Below are 16,505 nucleotides of genomic sequence, written 5' to 3'. Positions count from 1 at the left end.
TCTGTCTTACTACAATACCTCACTTGTATCATGTTCTCACAATGACGTAATTTGATATCACATTAACACATCACAAATACATATATTACATTCCTTGTGTTGTAAATTGTGCAATATAACTAATATACATGCATATCTGTGACAGATCTGTCATTAATTTTGCAATTGTCTTTCTGAAAATGACGAGTTCTGGTGTCCCCACACTTATCTGATCAGATCACATCTTGTGGTGCCCAGTGTGTTTTCTCCAGCATGCCATCTGCGATGAGACATTGGGTGCTGGAAGAGAGGTGGCAGTACAGGGGGCCCTGGAGCACTGGCGGCTGTGGAGCGGGGACCGGAGCAGTGGAGCAGCAGCACTATGAAGAAGTGCTGTCGGATGGCAGGGTTCGGCAATGGCAGCAGCAGAATTTGAAACTCTGGACAGCCGTCTGATTGGCTGAGAGAGCCCTCTCTAATTTTTTTCAGATTCTGGTGCCGCTGCTGAGTCCCACCACCACCAGCACTCCATCACTGCACTGCTGCTCCACCGCTCCAGTCCCTGCTCCACCCCAACCAACTGCCAGCACTCCGGTCCCAGCTCTACCACCACCCACAATCCGGCTCCCACTCCCTAAACCTTCCACTGATTGCATTCGAGTGTTCGCATGTGGTTAAGAACCACATGTGATCGCTGATGTGATTCGATAATTATCATGTGCAGGACATAATATTTTTTGATGCAACATGCAACCAGCGGGCCCACACATCGCATCGGGGGACCCATTATTCATGCATACAATCCTTCATCTTATTGCCCATATGTGGTCAAAATCAAAGGATTGTATGTAATATCGCCCTAGTGTATGGGCTAAATTAGACTGACTAGATTGTTGTAAAGGTCCATCCACACTGGGTACATCCAGCGTGTATGGACAGCGAGGACTACTGTCATTGCTGGGGGTGGGGGGTTGGGGAGTCATCAGTGCATCCACAATGAGCGGCTTTCCCCCTGCCCGGCACCGCCAGTGGGGGGCAGAGGGCTTTGCATAGCACAGAGCTATGCAAAGCCACCCTCAAAGCCGCTCATCTATCAGCAGATGAGCGGCTTTCCCGGCAATGATGCGGGAGCGTGCAGCAACGCTCACCGCTCATCACCGGGCCATACATACTGGGCGGCTTTGAGCGGAAAGCCGCTCAAACATGCTGTTTTGAGCGGCTTTCAACTCAAAGTCGCCCAGTGTGTATGGGCCTTAACTGTTATATGCAAACATTCAGTTTTACTTCCGGTCTATGTCTTTGTTAAATTATAACAAAATATTAAAGCTTCTGTAAATAGATTTTCTTTCAAGCTTTTCATTTTGACAATCCCTTCTTGTCTTGTTTTACAGGACATAATTAGAGAGATCTGTACATCTTTTCTGGTAAGTGACATGAGGAAAACGGTTGACTCTTTAAGCTGTAAAATATATATTTTATCCTTTCTGTCTTGTAGTACAGTACATCCATTTTCTATCTTAATTAACAAAATCCTATCACCACATTAGTGGATTCCCTTGTTGTAACTCAATTTTGTGGAAACTCCTCCTGCAAATAATTCGGATGCAGATTGTAATGTCACCAAGACTAATCTCTCTTTTTCTATCTTTGTTCTGCCCACCCAGCATCCGCATTCAGCCTGGTACCAAGAGTGCCCACACTCTACCAACAGCACTGCTCCGGGGATCACCAGATATTTCAGGCAGCAACTCTGCATAGATGTAGGTTTTTCCTGCCGCACAGAGTCATGGTCTACATCAGCTCAGTGCCAACGATCTCTGGAACTGCCACAACCATCGGAGACCTGTGTTGTTCTACCGAGAGCACCTGTTTTGGTAATAATTACTGCTGTGTCAAACCTCGCACACCCGACAACTATGGGCACTTCTCCGGCTCAGCAACTTTCCACAGTTACTGACTAACAGTCTCTCCCGGGTCCCCCATTTTATACCCTCTCCTACGGGTTCCCTTGCAGGGTGCTCGTGCTGTTCACAAGCCTCAGCTTAACAGGGTTATCTGCACAGTATTTTCCCCTCTGCAATGGCAGTAGTACCTTCCCTCCTCATCTCGTGCCACTCATTTACAATGAGCATGAGCAACTGGAACAATCTTATTCCCCTCCATGAGGGGTCTGTGTTTTTACATAGACTGTATTTATCTTCAATGAAAATATCATCAATTTATCATTTTACATATTTATTGCAGAGCAAATACAAAATATTATTAAAAATATATATTTTTTTATTTTAAGGTGAACAGCGCTATAACCTGGCCCACCTCTTATGGTAAGTATGCTGTTTATATCAATATATTGTTTCATTATAACAAAACATGACAATCTGTACTATCTAGGAACCACTGAACTAGGTCAAGTCTATGCTAGGGATGGCCATCGATGGGCAATCAGTAAAAAATGGATGACCATTGATAGTTAAAACATTGATGGTCATCCATTGCATAGTTTTACACTTTCGATGCCCACTTGCACTATTACCATCAATGACAACCATCGAAGACAATGGCAACATGGCTATCCCTCATCTATGCTAGAGGCTCATAGCTAGAATGTTTTGTTAACTTGGTTCCTGTGTATAAGAAGTGCTTGGGCCCCAGAAACTCTGTATGCGACAAGGTGATAATGGTATGAGACACGTGACATGATCACCCCACTTACCCCTTGCCACATATGTCTCTCTAGGACTAACAAAGGAATGCTTTTGCACATGAAATGAGTCTGTTGGAGTGCTGCCAACAAATATTAACCCCAATACTCCTCCCGCGCTTGTATGCACAAATATAAATGCAATTCTTGTTGCCGCTGCTTAACCACCAAGTTTCCTGAGCGCTCGGAATTGATAACTACAATATACTCCCCAAATGGTGGTATAGCGCCTATATTAAAATATTACTCCACATGTCCCACCAAAGTTCATTTGGGGAGTATATATATATATATATATATATATATAATATATATATCATATTCTTCATCATGATGGGTGTTTGTTACTAGAGGGCAACTTCTGCCCTACCACCTAGCACCCCTTTCCCTCCCTACCACCTAGCACCTCTCCCCTCCCTACCACCTAGCACCTCTCCCCTCCCTACCACCTACAGTAGCATCTCTTTCCCTTCCCTAGCACCTTGAGTCTCCATGGCATCTCTTGCCACTCCCTGCCACCTAGCATCTCTCTCTTTCCCCTCCCAACCATATATTAAAGAAACAGAGGGCTCAGCACTCACCATAGTGTGTGTGGATATACAAACATATATATATATATATATATATATATATATATATATAATTTTGAAGATGCTGGTGATTGCCTTTGGAAGACCGGCGCCCAAATACCTACAGCTGGCATCCCAATCGGTGAGTATGTGGAGAGGGTTAGGTTTAAGGACTAGTTAAGGGATTTATGAATAGGCTGTGAGGAGGGGAAGGTTAGGGTTAGGCTGCATGGAATCTGGGTTAGATTTAGGCACCTACAAGGGGGAGGTTAGGGTTAGGCTGCGGGGAGGAGGTTAGGTTTAGGCAGCAGGTGCATGGGTTAGGCAGGTGTAGGCACTAGTGAGGAGGCTTAGGGTCAAGTCACTTGGAGGGTTAAGGTTAAGATGCTGTAAGGGAGGGTTGAGGTGGGCAGGAGGAGGGTAAGTAGTGTTCATTCTAACATCCACTATTTTTGAAAACCCATGTAGTTCCTCTTCCCTGCCTGGGGTGTCGCTGTCTGCTGTAGTGCTTCTAGCAGAGTGTGGTGTGTATATCAGCACTGATATGCAAACCAGACCTGTGCTAGAAACACCACAGCAGACAGTGACACCCCAGGCAGGGAAGAGGAACTACATGGGTTTTCAAAAATAGTGGAAGAGGTACTGCATAGATTTTCAAAGAAAGTGGGTGCTAGAATGAGCACTAGGTAAGTATACTTACCTGTATCCTCTTGGAATTCCCTCCTTCGTGATGCCGACATAGGTATTATTACCACCAGGATACTGTCAATCACCTGTATGTATGTATTTTATATATCTATTTTGTATGGATATGTATGTACAAAAGACAGACAGAAGGAGATAGGCAGCTGGGTAGGGTACCAGGATCTGGGAAGGGGTACCACTGAGTGTACCCATCAAATAATTATGGATGTCTCTGAAAGATACATCCTTATACTCAATGCAATCAGGTGTCTGGGAATCATATGAAATGCTGCCTATGTACTTTCACCTGACTGACCAGGAAAGTGAGTAATTAGCGGTGTTAGGTGTGTGTGTGTGTGTGGGGGGGGGGGGGGGGGGGGGGGCAGAAGGTATGCCAGGCCCTGCACTGGCCCTGGAGAGAGCAGTGTAACGTGGAACATTACTTATACCAGTCCCTGCAGTCAGGATACAGTCCCCACAACCAGTACTGTTTGCCAGATATAGTACAAGTGTCAGGCTCTGGCAGGAGATGGACACCGTCCCCATCCATAGAGGACTCACCACTGGCTCATGGCTTAGTCTACGGCAGCGGCAATTTACAAATCGTTATTTCCTGTATTCATACAACAATCTGTAACTGTACATAATATGAATACTATGCTATTATATCATTCTATAACTGTACTAAGAATAACATGAAATAATGTAATGTATAATATGCCATCTCTATTCTGCATTGTCAGGTAACAAGAGGAAGAGATTCCCGGGGCCCTTCCTCCGGAAGGAAACAAATCTGCCCTGTAAGTATTCATCTCCTATACTTACACATAAGTGTTTGCTTCATAGATTAGAACTATTATGGGTCAGGTAATGGGATTGCTACATGTGATATAACTCATTGATTAACAAGTGAGATAACAAATGTACAAGTGAGACCAGTCAGGGGCCCAGCAAGTGCTTAGAGAGTTGAGCATCATACACACGGGGCGATGGGGGAGCTGGTGGTGAGCGACGTGCTTCAGCATGGATCGCTCAGCACACATCGCTGCACACCCGCAATGTACCGGCCCTGTGTGCTGAGCGTTCTGTGCGGGGCTGCGGTTTGTCTATACTAATAGGCAAAATACTGTGATCTTAGCAGTACAGACAGTGCATGCACTGTATATCCCTGCGGGCGGTGGCGGAAACGGGCATCGTCATCGCTATATCCTGTACACATGGAGAGATCCAGGCTAACTTTGTACGCGATCTAGTGAGATTGCTTAGTAAATAGCCCCAAATCCCCCCAGGATATGGTCACTAGGTCTACAAGCAGATGGTGGACAAGCATATTGCTATCCTGATACAGACTTGTATGGTGTAATGCAGCGGCAATGTGTGCATGGAGAAACCTGCGCATATTCACCTGTACCCAGAGCTATACACTGCTCTGTGACTGCACTGCCCCTATCCATACGCTTGTGTCCATAGCCGGCATCATTATCAGTCCGCAGGTGCACCAGCCCTATACCTGGAACAACAGCTCTCTCAGACAACAGCTGTACGTAGGTGCGCGCACTGCTCTGCATAGCCCACAATGCATTGTAACTCCCACTATGAACCGACAGGAGAATATCTAGTGACACCAACTCTACACAAGTGGCGCTGTGTCTGAGATGGGCTAGCTCTGCATTGCCCATAGCTGTGTATGCTTAGTTATGGAATCTGCACAGTATAATAACATATGCTCTGCATCAGCCCATATGTGTGTAGGAGCAAATACGGAATAACATTTACCTTGTACTCACCAGGCAGCAAAAGAACGAAGGCGGCCGCACCTAAAACAGGTAATAATACTGTTCCCTACTTATTATTAGCTCAGTACTAAGGAGACAGCATCTTCCAGAGACACAATGTAACAATGGAGATGTGTTATACTACCACACAATAGATATATTTTATCCTTGTGAATCCTTCCTATTGCCCTATAGATTGTAAGCTTGCGAGCAGGGCCCTCCAGCCTCTATGTCTGCCTGTAATTACCCAGTTTGTCTTACCACTGTTGATTCCAATTGTAAAGCGCAATGGAATATGCTGCGCTATATATATAACTATTAATAAATTAATGTGACATAATCTCCCCACTTACCCATTGTCACATATATCCCTCCCCCATTCCACCATTATCACCTGTAACCCAGGCCCTTCCCACCACCCAGGTTCTTACCAGCTACATGACTGGTAGAGGGCAGCCATGGCCTTCAAAGCAGCTGCAACCTCTGCTGCTGAGTCAAAGTCCCACTGACTGTCCAGTAATGCTGTGTACTGCAATGCTACTCTTCCACAGGTAGCACAGCAGGGTATGTGCTGCAGGTAGGGGAGGAGTGAGAGCAGTGTAACATGGGACATTACTTATACCAGTCCCTACAGTCAGGGTACAGTCCCTACAAGCAGGACTGTTTGCCAGATATAGTACAAGTGTCAGGCTCTGGCAGGAGATGGACACCGTCCCCATCCATAGAGGAGTCACCACTGGCTCATGGCTTAGTCTACGACAGCGACAATTTACAAATCGTTATTTCCTGTATTCATACAACAATCTGTAACTGTTCATAATATGAATACTGTGCTATTATATCATTCTATAGCTGTACTAAGAATAACATGAAGTAATGTAATGTATAATATGCCATCTCTATTCTGCAATGTCAGGGATTAAAAGGAAGCGATTCCCGGGGCCCTTCCTCCGGCAGGAAAACGATCTGCCCTGTAAGTATTCATCTCCTATACTTACACATAAGTGTTTGCTTCATAGATCAGAACTATTATGGGTCAGGTAATGGGATTGCTACATGTGATACAAATCATTGATTAACAAGTGAGATAACAAATGTACAAGTGAGACCAGTCAGGGGCCCAGCAAGTGCTTAGAGAGTTGAGCATCATACACACGGGGCGATGGGGGAGCTGGTGGTGAGCGACGTGCTTAAGCATGGATAGCTCAGCACACATCGCTGCACACCCGCAATGTACCGGCCCTGTGTGCTGAGCGTCTTGTGTGCGGGGCTGCGGTTTGTCTATACTAATAGGCAAAATACTGTGATCTTAGCAGTACAGACAGTGCATGCGCTGTATATCCCAGCGGGCGATGGCGGGAACGGGCATCGTCATCGCTATACCCTGTACACATGGAGAGATCCAGGCTAACTTTGTACGCGATCTAGTGAGATTGCTTAGTAAATAGCCCCAAATCCCCCCAGGATATGGTCACTAGGTCTACAAGCAGATGGTGGACAAGCATATTGCTATCCTGATACAGACTTGTATGGTGTTATGCAGCGGCAATGTGTGCATGGAGAAACCTGCGCATATTCACCTGTACCCAGAGCTATACACTGCTCTGTGACTGCACTGCCCCTATCCATACGCTTGTGTCCATAGCCGGCATCATTATCAGTCTGCAGGTGCACCAGCCCTATACCTGGAACAACAGCTCTCTCAGACAACAGCTGTACGTAGGTGCGCGCACTGCTCTGCATAGCCCACAATGCATTGTAACTCCCACTATGAACCGACAGGAGAATATCTAGTGACACCAACTCTACACAAGTGGCGGTGTGTCTGAGATGGGCTAGCTCTGCATTGCCCATAGCTGTGTATGCTTAGTTATGGAATCTGCGCAGTATAATAACACATAACATATGCTCTGCATCAGCCCCTATGTGTGTAGGAGCAAATACGGAATAACATTTACCTTGTACTCATCAGGCAGCAAAAGAACGAAGGGAGAGATTATCAAGGCGGCCGCACCCAAAACAGGTAATAATACTGTTCCCTACTTATTATTAGCTCAGTACTAAGGAGACAGCATCTTCCAGAGACACAATGTAACAATGGAGATGTGTTATACTACCACACAATAGATATATTTTATCCTTGTGAATCCTTCCTATTGCCCTATAGATTGTAAGCTTGCGAGCAGGGCCCTCCAGCCTCTATGTCTGCCTGTAATTACCCAGTTTGTCTTACCACTGTTGATTCCAATTGTAAAGCGCAATGGAATATGCTGCGCTTTATATAACTATTAATAAATGAATGTGACATAATCTCCCCACTTACCCCTTGTCACATATATCCCTCCCCCATTCCACCATTATCACCTGTAACCCAGGCCCTTCCCACCACCCAGGTTCTTACCAGCTACATGACCGGTAGAGGGCAGCCGTGGCCTTCAAAGCAGCTGCAACCTCTGCTGCTGAGTCAAAGTCCCACTGACTGTCCAGTAATGCTGTGTACTGCAATGCTACTCTTCCACAGGTAGCACAGCAGGGTACAGTATGTGCTGCAGGTAGGGGAGGAGTGAGAGCAGTGTAACATGGGACATTACTTATACCAGTCCCCACAGTCAGGGTACAGTCCCCACAAGCAGGACTGTTTGCCAGATATAGTACAAGTGTCAGGCTCTGGCAGGAGATGGACACCGTCCCCATCCATAGAGGAACCTCTGGCTCATGGCTTAGTCTACGACAGCGGCAATTTACTAATCGTTATTTCCTGTATTCATACAACAATCTGTAACTGTTCATAATATGAATACTGTGCTATTATATCATTCTATAGCTGTACTAAGAATAACATGAAGTAATGTAATGTATAATATGCCATCTCTATTCTGCAATGTCAGGGATTAAAAGGAAGCGATTCCCGGGGCCCTTCCTCCGGCAGGAAAACGATCTGCCCTGTAAGTATTCATCTCCTATACTTACACATAAGTGTTTGCTTCATAGATCAGAACTATTATGGGTCAGGTAATGGGATTGCTACATGTGATATAAATCATTGATTAACAAGTGAGATAACAAATGTACAAGTGAGACCAGTCAGGGGCCCAGCAAGTGCTTAGAGAGTTGAGCATCATACACACGGGGCGATGGGGGAGCTGGTGGTGAGCGACGTGCTTCAGCATGGATCGCTCAGCACACATCGCTGCACACCCGCAATGTACCGGCCCTGTGTGCTGAGCGATCTGTGCGGGGCTGCGGTTTGTCTGTGCCAATAGGCAAAATACTGTGATCTTAGCAGTATAGACAGTGCATGCGCTGTATATCCCAGCGGGCGATGGCGGGAACGGGCATCGTCATCGCTATACCCTGTACACATGGAGAGATCCAGGCTAACTTTGTACGCGATCTAGTGAGATTGCTTAGTAAATAGCCCCAAATCCCCCCAGGATATGGTCACTAGGTCTACAAGCAGATGGTGGACAAGCATATTGCTATCCTGATACAGACTTGTATGGTGTAATGCAGCGGCAATGTGTGCATGGAGAAACCTGCGCATATTCACCTGTACCCAGAGCTATATACTGCTCTGTGACTGCACTGCCCCTATCCATACGCTTGTGTCCATAGCCGGCATCATTATCAGTCTGCAGGTGCACCAGCCCTATACCTGGAACAACAGCTCTCTCAGACAACAGCTGTACGTAGGTGCGCGCACTGCTCTGCATAGCCCACAATGCATTGTAACTCCCACTATGAACCGACAGGAGAATATCTAGTGACACCAACTCTACACAAGTGGCGGTGTGTCTGAGATGGGCTAGCTCTGCATTGCCCATAGCTGTGTATGCTTAGTTATGGAATCTGCGCAGTACAATAACACATAACATATGCTCTGCATCAGCCCCTATGTGTGTAGGAGCAAATACGGAATAACATTTACCTTGTACTCACCAGGCAGCAAAAGAACGAAGGCGGCCGCACCCAAAACAGGTAATAATACTGTTCCCTACTTATTATTAGCTCAGTATTAAGGAGACAGCATCTTCCAGAGACACAATGTAACAATGGAGATGTGTTATACTACCACACAATAGATATATTTTATCCTTGTGAATCCTTCCTATTGCCCTATAGATTGTAAGCTTCCGAGCAGGGCCCTCCAGCCTCTATGTCTGCCTGTAATTACCCAGTTTGTCTTACCACTGTTGATTCCAATTGTAAAGCGCAATGGAATATGCTGCGCTATATATAACTATTAATAAATTAATGTGACATAATCTCCCCACTTACCCATTGTCACATATATCCCTCCCCCATTCCACCATTATCACCTGTAACCCAGGCCCTTCCCACCACCCAGGTTCTTACCAGCTACATGACTGGTAGAGGGCAGCCATGGCCTTCAAAGCAGCTGCAACCTCTGCTGCTGAGTCAAAGTCCCACTGACTGTCCAGTAATGCTGTGTACTGCAATGCTACTCTTCCACAGGTAGCACAGCAGGGTATGTGCTGCAGGTAGGGGAGGAGTGAGAGCAGTGTAACATGGGACATTACTTATACCAGTCCCCACAGTCAGGGTACAGTCCCCACAAGCAGGACTGTTTGCCAGATATAGTACAAGTGTCAGGCTCTGGCGGGAGATGGACAGGCTCATGGCTTAGTCTACAACAGCGGCAATTTACAAATCGTTATTTCCTGTATTCATACAACAATCTGTAACTGTTCATAATATGAATACTGTGCTATTATATCATTCTATAGCTGTACTAAGAATAACATGAAGTAATGTAATGTATAATATGCCATCTCTATTCTGCAATGTCAGGGATTAAAAGGAAGCGATTCCAGGGGCCCTTCCTCCGGCAGGAAAACGATCTGCCCTGTAAGTATTCATCTCCTATACTTACACATAAGTGTTTGCTTCATAGATCAGAACTATTATGGGTCAGATAATGGGATTGCTACATGTGATATAAATCATTGATTAACAAGTGAGATAACAAATGTACAAGTGAGACCAGTCAGGGGCCCAGCAAGTGCTTAGAGAGTTGAGCATCATACACACGGGGCGACGGGGGAGCTGGTGGTGAGCGACGTGCTTCAGCATGGATCGCTCAGCACACATCGCTGCACACCCGCAATGTACCGGCCCTGTGTGCTGAGCGATCTGTGCGGGGCTGCGGTTTGTCTATACTAATAGGCAAAATACTGTGATCTTAGCAGTACAGACAGTGCATGCGCTGTATATCTAGGGTTACCACCCGTCCGGGATTACTCCGGACAGTCCGGTAATTGAGACCGGCGTCCGGAGTCCGGGCGGGTGGCTGTCCCGGACTATACAATGTCCGGGAATTGCTGCCACCTGACATGAGGACGCTCCGTCTCACTCACTTTTACACTCTGCCGTGGCACGGAGGAGGGAGAGACTGTATGTCACTCTCACTCATCATGTGCTTTCCGGCTCCGGCTTTCTTCATCTGCTTCTGGCTTCTCCTCCTGCGGCGCTGCGTGACGGCGGGCGCACCCCAGTGTGAGCCAGTCCCAGATCAAAATTATAGTTATCTTTCCTGGCAGCCAGTAGTCCACCTGCCGCAGTATTATATACGCTTAGAAGGCGTGTTCCTCGTGTGTGATCCACTGGTGCCGGGTTGCTTCTGGCAGTCGGTGCAATGCTCCGGTGACAGCATGGCAATCATACAGTAACTCCGGAGAAAGCTTACTGCCAGCCCCCGCACCCCAGACTGAGGAGGGCACAGCATTCATCACCTACGTGGGATGCAGGGAACAGTCCTGTCAAAAGGTAAACCAGGGGTGTGTGCACTGCAGGGAGTAGGGACGCCAGCTACCTGCAACACACCCCCTGGCTTTATCACACAACAGCCCGGTACTTTATACATCAAAGTGGGACTAAGTTCTCCATCAGCCCCACTGGAGATATATTAAACTATTGCATGCATATCCCCTTTTTTTGGTTTTACCTAATTTGTGAATACGTTTTGTTAATACATTTAGGCATATATTCAATGCCGTGGGCGAGCGGTGACTGCGAGCAGGACTTTTTGCTCGCAGTCACCGCTCACCCTGTCAGTATTCAACTGACACCCCTCATTCGCAAATTCCCCCTCGCTCCGTTTTTTGAGCAAGGGGGAATTTGCGAATGTGCCTCCAAAAGCTGCGAGAATCGAGGCTAATTACAGCGAGTTTGCTGCACTAGCCTCGGCTCGCGCAGTTTAGGGGAATCCTCGCCGTTCTGTGACTGTGAGGATTCCCCCGGAACGTTGCATAGTGCGAGCGGCCGGCGCGGGGGTTAAACTGCGAGGATCACTGGTTTTCTGTGATCCTCGCAGTTTAACCCCCTCGCACCGGCATTGAATACTTGCCATAGTGTACTAAATGCCCATTACGCATTATGGTGTTTGCTATAATGCGTAATGGGCATTATGGTGTTTGGTATAACGTAATGGGCATTATGGAATGTGGTATACTATGTAATGGGTGTGTGACATTTAATCGGCATTACAGTGATTTTTTTTGTGGCGCGCACTGACTGTTGTCCCTACTTTAGAAAACATATCAGTCCTGGCATAACAAGTCATGGGCATAATGTGTAATGGGCATCACAGTGTATGGCATAACATGTAATGGGCATTATGGCATGTGGTATACTATGTAATGGGTGTGTGACGTAATCGGCATTACAGTGAGCTTTTTGGTGCCCGCCTTCGGCGCCCACTGTCCGTTTTGTCCCTAACTTTACAAAATATTTGAGTCCTGCCATAACGAGTAATGGGCATAATATATAATGGGCATCATGGTGTGTGGCATAACATGTAATAGCCATTATGGCATGTGGTATATTATGTAATGGGTGTGTGGTGTGTCGGCATTATGTTGAAAATTTTGGCGCGCTCCTTCGGCGCGCACTGTCCATGTTGTCCCTCGTTTGAAAAAAAATTGTTGAGTCCTGGCATAATGTGTATTGGGCATCACGGTGTGTGGCATAACTTGTAATGGCCATTAATGTGTGTGATCTAACATGTAACTGGCATTATGGTGTGCAAAATCAAGAATGAAATTGAAGCAAAGGTTAAAAAAAAAAATCAACATAAGGCGGGTCAAAGGGCGGGGCTGGGGCGGGTCAGTGGGTGTGTCAAGGGGCGGGCCAATGTCCGGGAATCTCTGAACAAAAAGGTGGTAACCCTATGTATATCCCTGCGGGCGGTGGCGGGAACGGGCATCGTCATCGCTATACCCTGTACACATGGAGAGATCCAGGCTAACTTTGTACGCGATCTAGTGAGATTGCTTAGTAAATAGCCCCAAATCCCCCCAGGATATGGTCACTAGGTCTACAAGCAGATGGTGGACAAGCATATTGCTATCCTGATACAGACTTGTATGGTGTAATGCAGCGGCAATGTGTGCATGGAGAAACCTGCGCATATTCACCTGTACCCAGAGCTATACACTGCTCTGTGACTGCACTGCCCCTATCCATACGCTTGTGTCCATAGCCGGCATCATTATCAGTCTGCAGGTGCACCAGCCCTATACCTGGAACAACAGCTCTCTCAGACAACAGCTGTACGTAGGTGCGCGCACTGCTCTGCATAGCCCACAATGCATTGTAACTCCCACTATGAACCTACAGGAGAATATCTAGTGACACCAACTCTACACAACTGGCGCTGTGTCTGAGATGGGCCAGCTCTGCATTGCCCATAGCTGTGTATGCTTAGTTATGGAATCTGCGCAGTATAATAACACATAACATATGCTCTGCATCAGCCCCTATGTGTGTAGGAGCAAATACGGAATAACATTTACCTTGTACTCACCAGGCAGCAAAAGAACGAAGGCGGCCGCACCTAAAACAGGTAATAATACTGTTCCCTACTTATTATTAGCTCAGTACTAAGGAGACAGCATCTTCCAGAGACACAATGTAACAATGGAGATGTGTTATACTACCACACAATAGATATATTTTATCCTTGTGAATCCTTCCTATTGCCCTATAGATTGTAAGCTTGCGAGCAGGGCCCTCCAGCCTCTATGACTGCCTGTAATTACCCAGTTTGTCTTACCACTGTTGATTCCAATTGTAAAGCGCAATGGAATATGCTGCGCTATATATAACTATTAATAAATTAATGTGACATAATCTCCCCACTTACCCATTGTCACATATATCCCTCCCCCATTCCACCATTATCACCTGTAACCCAGGCCCTTCCCACCACCCAGGTTCTTACCAGCTACATGACTGGTAGAGTGCAGCCGTGGCCTTCAAAGCAGCTGCAACCTCTGCTGCTGAGTCAAAGTCCCACTGACTGTCCAGTAATGCTGTGTACTGCAATGCTACTCTTCCACAGGTAGCACAGCAGGGTATGTGCTGCAGGTAGGGGAGGAGTGAGAGCAGTGTAACATGGGACATTACTTATACCAGTCCCTACAGTCAGGGTACAGTCCCTACAAGCAGGACTGTTTGCCAGATATAGTACAAGTGTCAGGCTCTGGCAGGAGATGGACACCGTCCCCATCCATAGAGGACTCACCACTGGCTCATGGCTTAGTCTACGACAGCGACAATTTACAAATCGTTATTTCCTGTATTCATATAACAATCTGTAACTGTTCATAATATGAATACTATGCTATTATATCATTCTATAGCTGTACTAAGAATAACATGAAGTAATGTAATGTATAATATGCCATCTCTATTCTGCAATGTCAGGGATTAAAAGGAAGCGATTCCCGGGGCCCTTCCTCCGGCAGGAAAACGATCTGCCCTGTAAGTATTCATCTCCTATACTTACACATAAGTGTTTGCTTCATAGATCAGAACTATTATGGGTCAGGTAATGGGATTGCTACATGTGATATAAATCATTGATTAACAAGTGAGATAACAAATGTACAAGTGAGACCAGTCAGGGGCTCAGCAAGTGCTTAGAGAGTTGAGCATCATACACACGGGGCGATGGGGGAGCTGGTGGTGAGCGACGTGCTTAAGCATGGATAGCTCAGCACACATCGCTGCACACCCGCAATGTACCCGCCCTGTGTGCTGAGCGATCTGTGCGGGGCTGCGGTTTGTCTGTGCCAATAGGCAAAATACTGTGATCTTAGCAGTATAGACAGTGCATGCGCTGTATATCCCTGCGGGCGGTGGCGGGAACGGGCATCGTCATCGCTATACCCTGTACACATGGAGAGATCCAGGCTAACTTTGTACGCGATCTAGTGAGATTGCTTAGTAAATAGCCCCAAATCCCCCCAGGATATGGGGCCTTATTCTGGTTGGAGCGGCCGGGCCGTACGCGTACGTCCCGGGATTTTTTATGATCTGCGCATGCGTACATTCGCTAATGCGCAGGCGCGAACACTCCAAAACGCTTACGGACGGGCCTCTACGTGCGAAAAAACCTATACGCGAGTGTACGGGCATTGGGGGCGGCATAGGGGCGTGAAGAGGGGAGCGGCCGAAATAATGAGGGAAAATGGGCGTAAATATGGGCGTACACGGGGGTGTGCACCAAAAATGAGCGGTGCTACTACCGCACGATAGACTAAGGCACCGTTCATTTCGGACACAAAACAGGCGGCCGCCAACCGCCATCTCAAACCACCCCTACAGATACCGCATGCCAGCGTGCGCCTGGATTTGCTAATTTACGCTGATTACTACCAAACACATACACCTGAATGTAATAAGCAATGCTGCAGTCTATTAAGTCCAAACCATGATTTCACTACCTGCAAGCCTACACACAGCACTCAAACACATTGAAAGCTTATCTTTCGAAACTTCTCTACATTTAAAGGTTTGTTTAATTTAAGGTAAGAATCTTTGTAAGACCTGCTTATATATGCTAAGGTAGGTATTTGTTAAACAGTTATACACATTCACTACGTGCTTTCATAGACTTTACACAGTAGCACACTCAATCTACACAAGTCGACATGTGTCAACGTGTTCACTCTAATACAAACATAGGTTTTGTATTTAGGATACAATAACATAAACCACATCTAACACCTACAAAGGATGTTTCAGCAATGTTTTAAGCCCATGGCCACTATTTTGCACATTAATTAATTCAATCAATTAATTAATTTTCATAATTATAGTTGAAAGGCAAGATTTGCAGGTCCATATATGTGAAGGGTATGTCAGCGTACACGGACGTACGCTCACTCTCACGAGCGGTGACATAAGCTGACTTTTCTATTGAAAACAATAGGGACCCGTCCGTGCAAGCTGGCGTACGCTCAGATAGCCGCAAGAAGTCGGTGGGAAGACGGACGAGAGACGTCCGTAAACGGTGGTGTACGCTCAATTGTACGCCAGTTGTCGGAGTGTAAGGGCTGGCCCGTCCGTGTACGTTGGCGTACGCACATTTGTACGCCACTCCCCTTCGACGTTGTTTCTGCCCGTACGTATGCGGCTGAGTTGTGGGTGGACTTAACCCCAACGGCCGCGTACGGATAGCGTACGTTGTTTTGGAACGTACGCACGTTTGGCCGCTCCAACCAGAATAAGGCCCATGGTCACTAGGTCTACAAGCAGATGGTGGACAAGCATATTGCTATCCTGATACAGACTTGTATGGTGTAATGCAGCGGCAATGTGTGCATGGAGAAACCTGCGCATATTCACCTGTACCCAGAGCTATACACTGCTCTGTGACTGCACTGCCCCTATCCATACGCTTGTGTCCATAGCCGGCATCATTATCAGTCTGCAGGTGCACCAGCCCTATACCTGGAACAACAGCTCTCTCAGACAACAGCTGTACGTAGG

General features: G+C 46.7%; 2 protein-coding genes across 8 annotated transcripts in view; one reads left to right on the top strand and one right to left on the bottom strand.

The window, feature by feature from the left end:
• The window catches only part of TNR (tenascin R), a 413,177-nt gene that overhangs the window by 149,505 nt on the left and 247,167 nt on the right, over positions 1-16,505 (bottom strand). The gene's annotated exons all lie outside the window — the stretch shown is intronic.
• Positions 1-16,505, top strand: part of LOC146026521 (uncharacterized) — a 34,227-nt gene that overhangs the window by 7,525 nt on the left and 10,197 nt on the right. For 4 of the 6 annotated variants that reach the window (XM_083157277.1, XM_083157274.1, XM_083157276.1 and 1 more), the window contains exons 5-16: positions 1,371-1,403; positions 1,644-1,853; positions 2,270-2,303; positions 4,677-4,733; positions 5,724-5,759; positions 6,625-6,681; positions 7,681-7,731; positions 8,597-8,653; positions 9,651-9,686; positions 10,521-10,577; positions 13,537-13,572; positions 14,436-14,492. In XM_083157277.1, the coding sequence (XP_083013403.1) occupies positions 1,371-1,403; positions 1,644-1,853; positions 2,270-2,303; positions 4,677-4,733; positions 5,724-5,759; positions 6,625-6,681; positions 7,681-7,731; positions 8,597-8,653; positions 9,651-9,686; positions 10,521-10,577; positions 13,537-13,572; positions 14,436-14,492 (721 nt within the window). The remainder of the gene's footprint in view (positions 1-1,370; positions 1,404-1,643; positions 1,854-2,269; positions 2,304-4,676; positions 4,734-5,723; positions 5,760-6,624; positions 6,682-7,680; positions 7,732-8,596; positions 8,654-9,650; positions 9,687-10,520; positions 10,578-13,536; positions 13,573-14,435; positions 14,493-16,505) is intronic. The other 2 variants (XM_083157275.1, XM_083157278.1) reach the window with 2 other exon arrangements.

This window comes from Crinia signifera, chromosome 8 (genome assembly GCF_055691185.1).
Source record: "Crinia signifera chromosome 8, ASM5569118v1, whole genome shotgun sequence".
NCBI lineage: Eukaryota > Metazoa > Chordata > Amphibia > Anura > Myobatrachidae > Crinia > Crinia signifera.
This window is presented reverse-complemented; position numbering and strand designations above follow the sequence as displayed.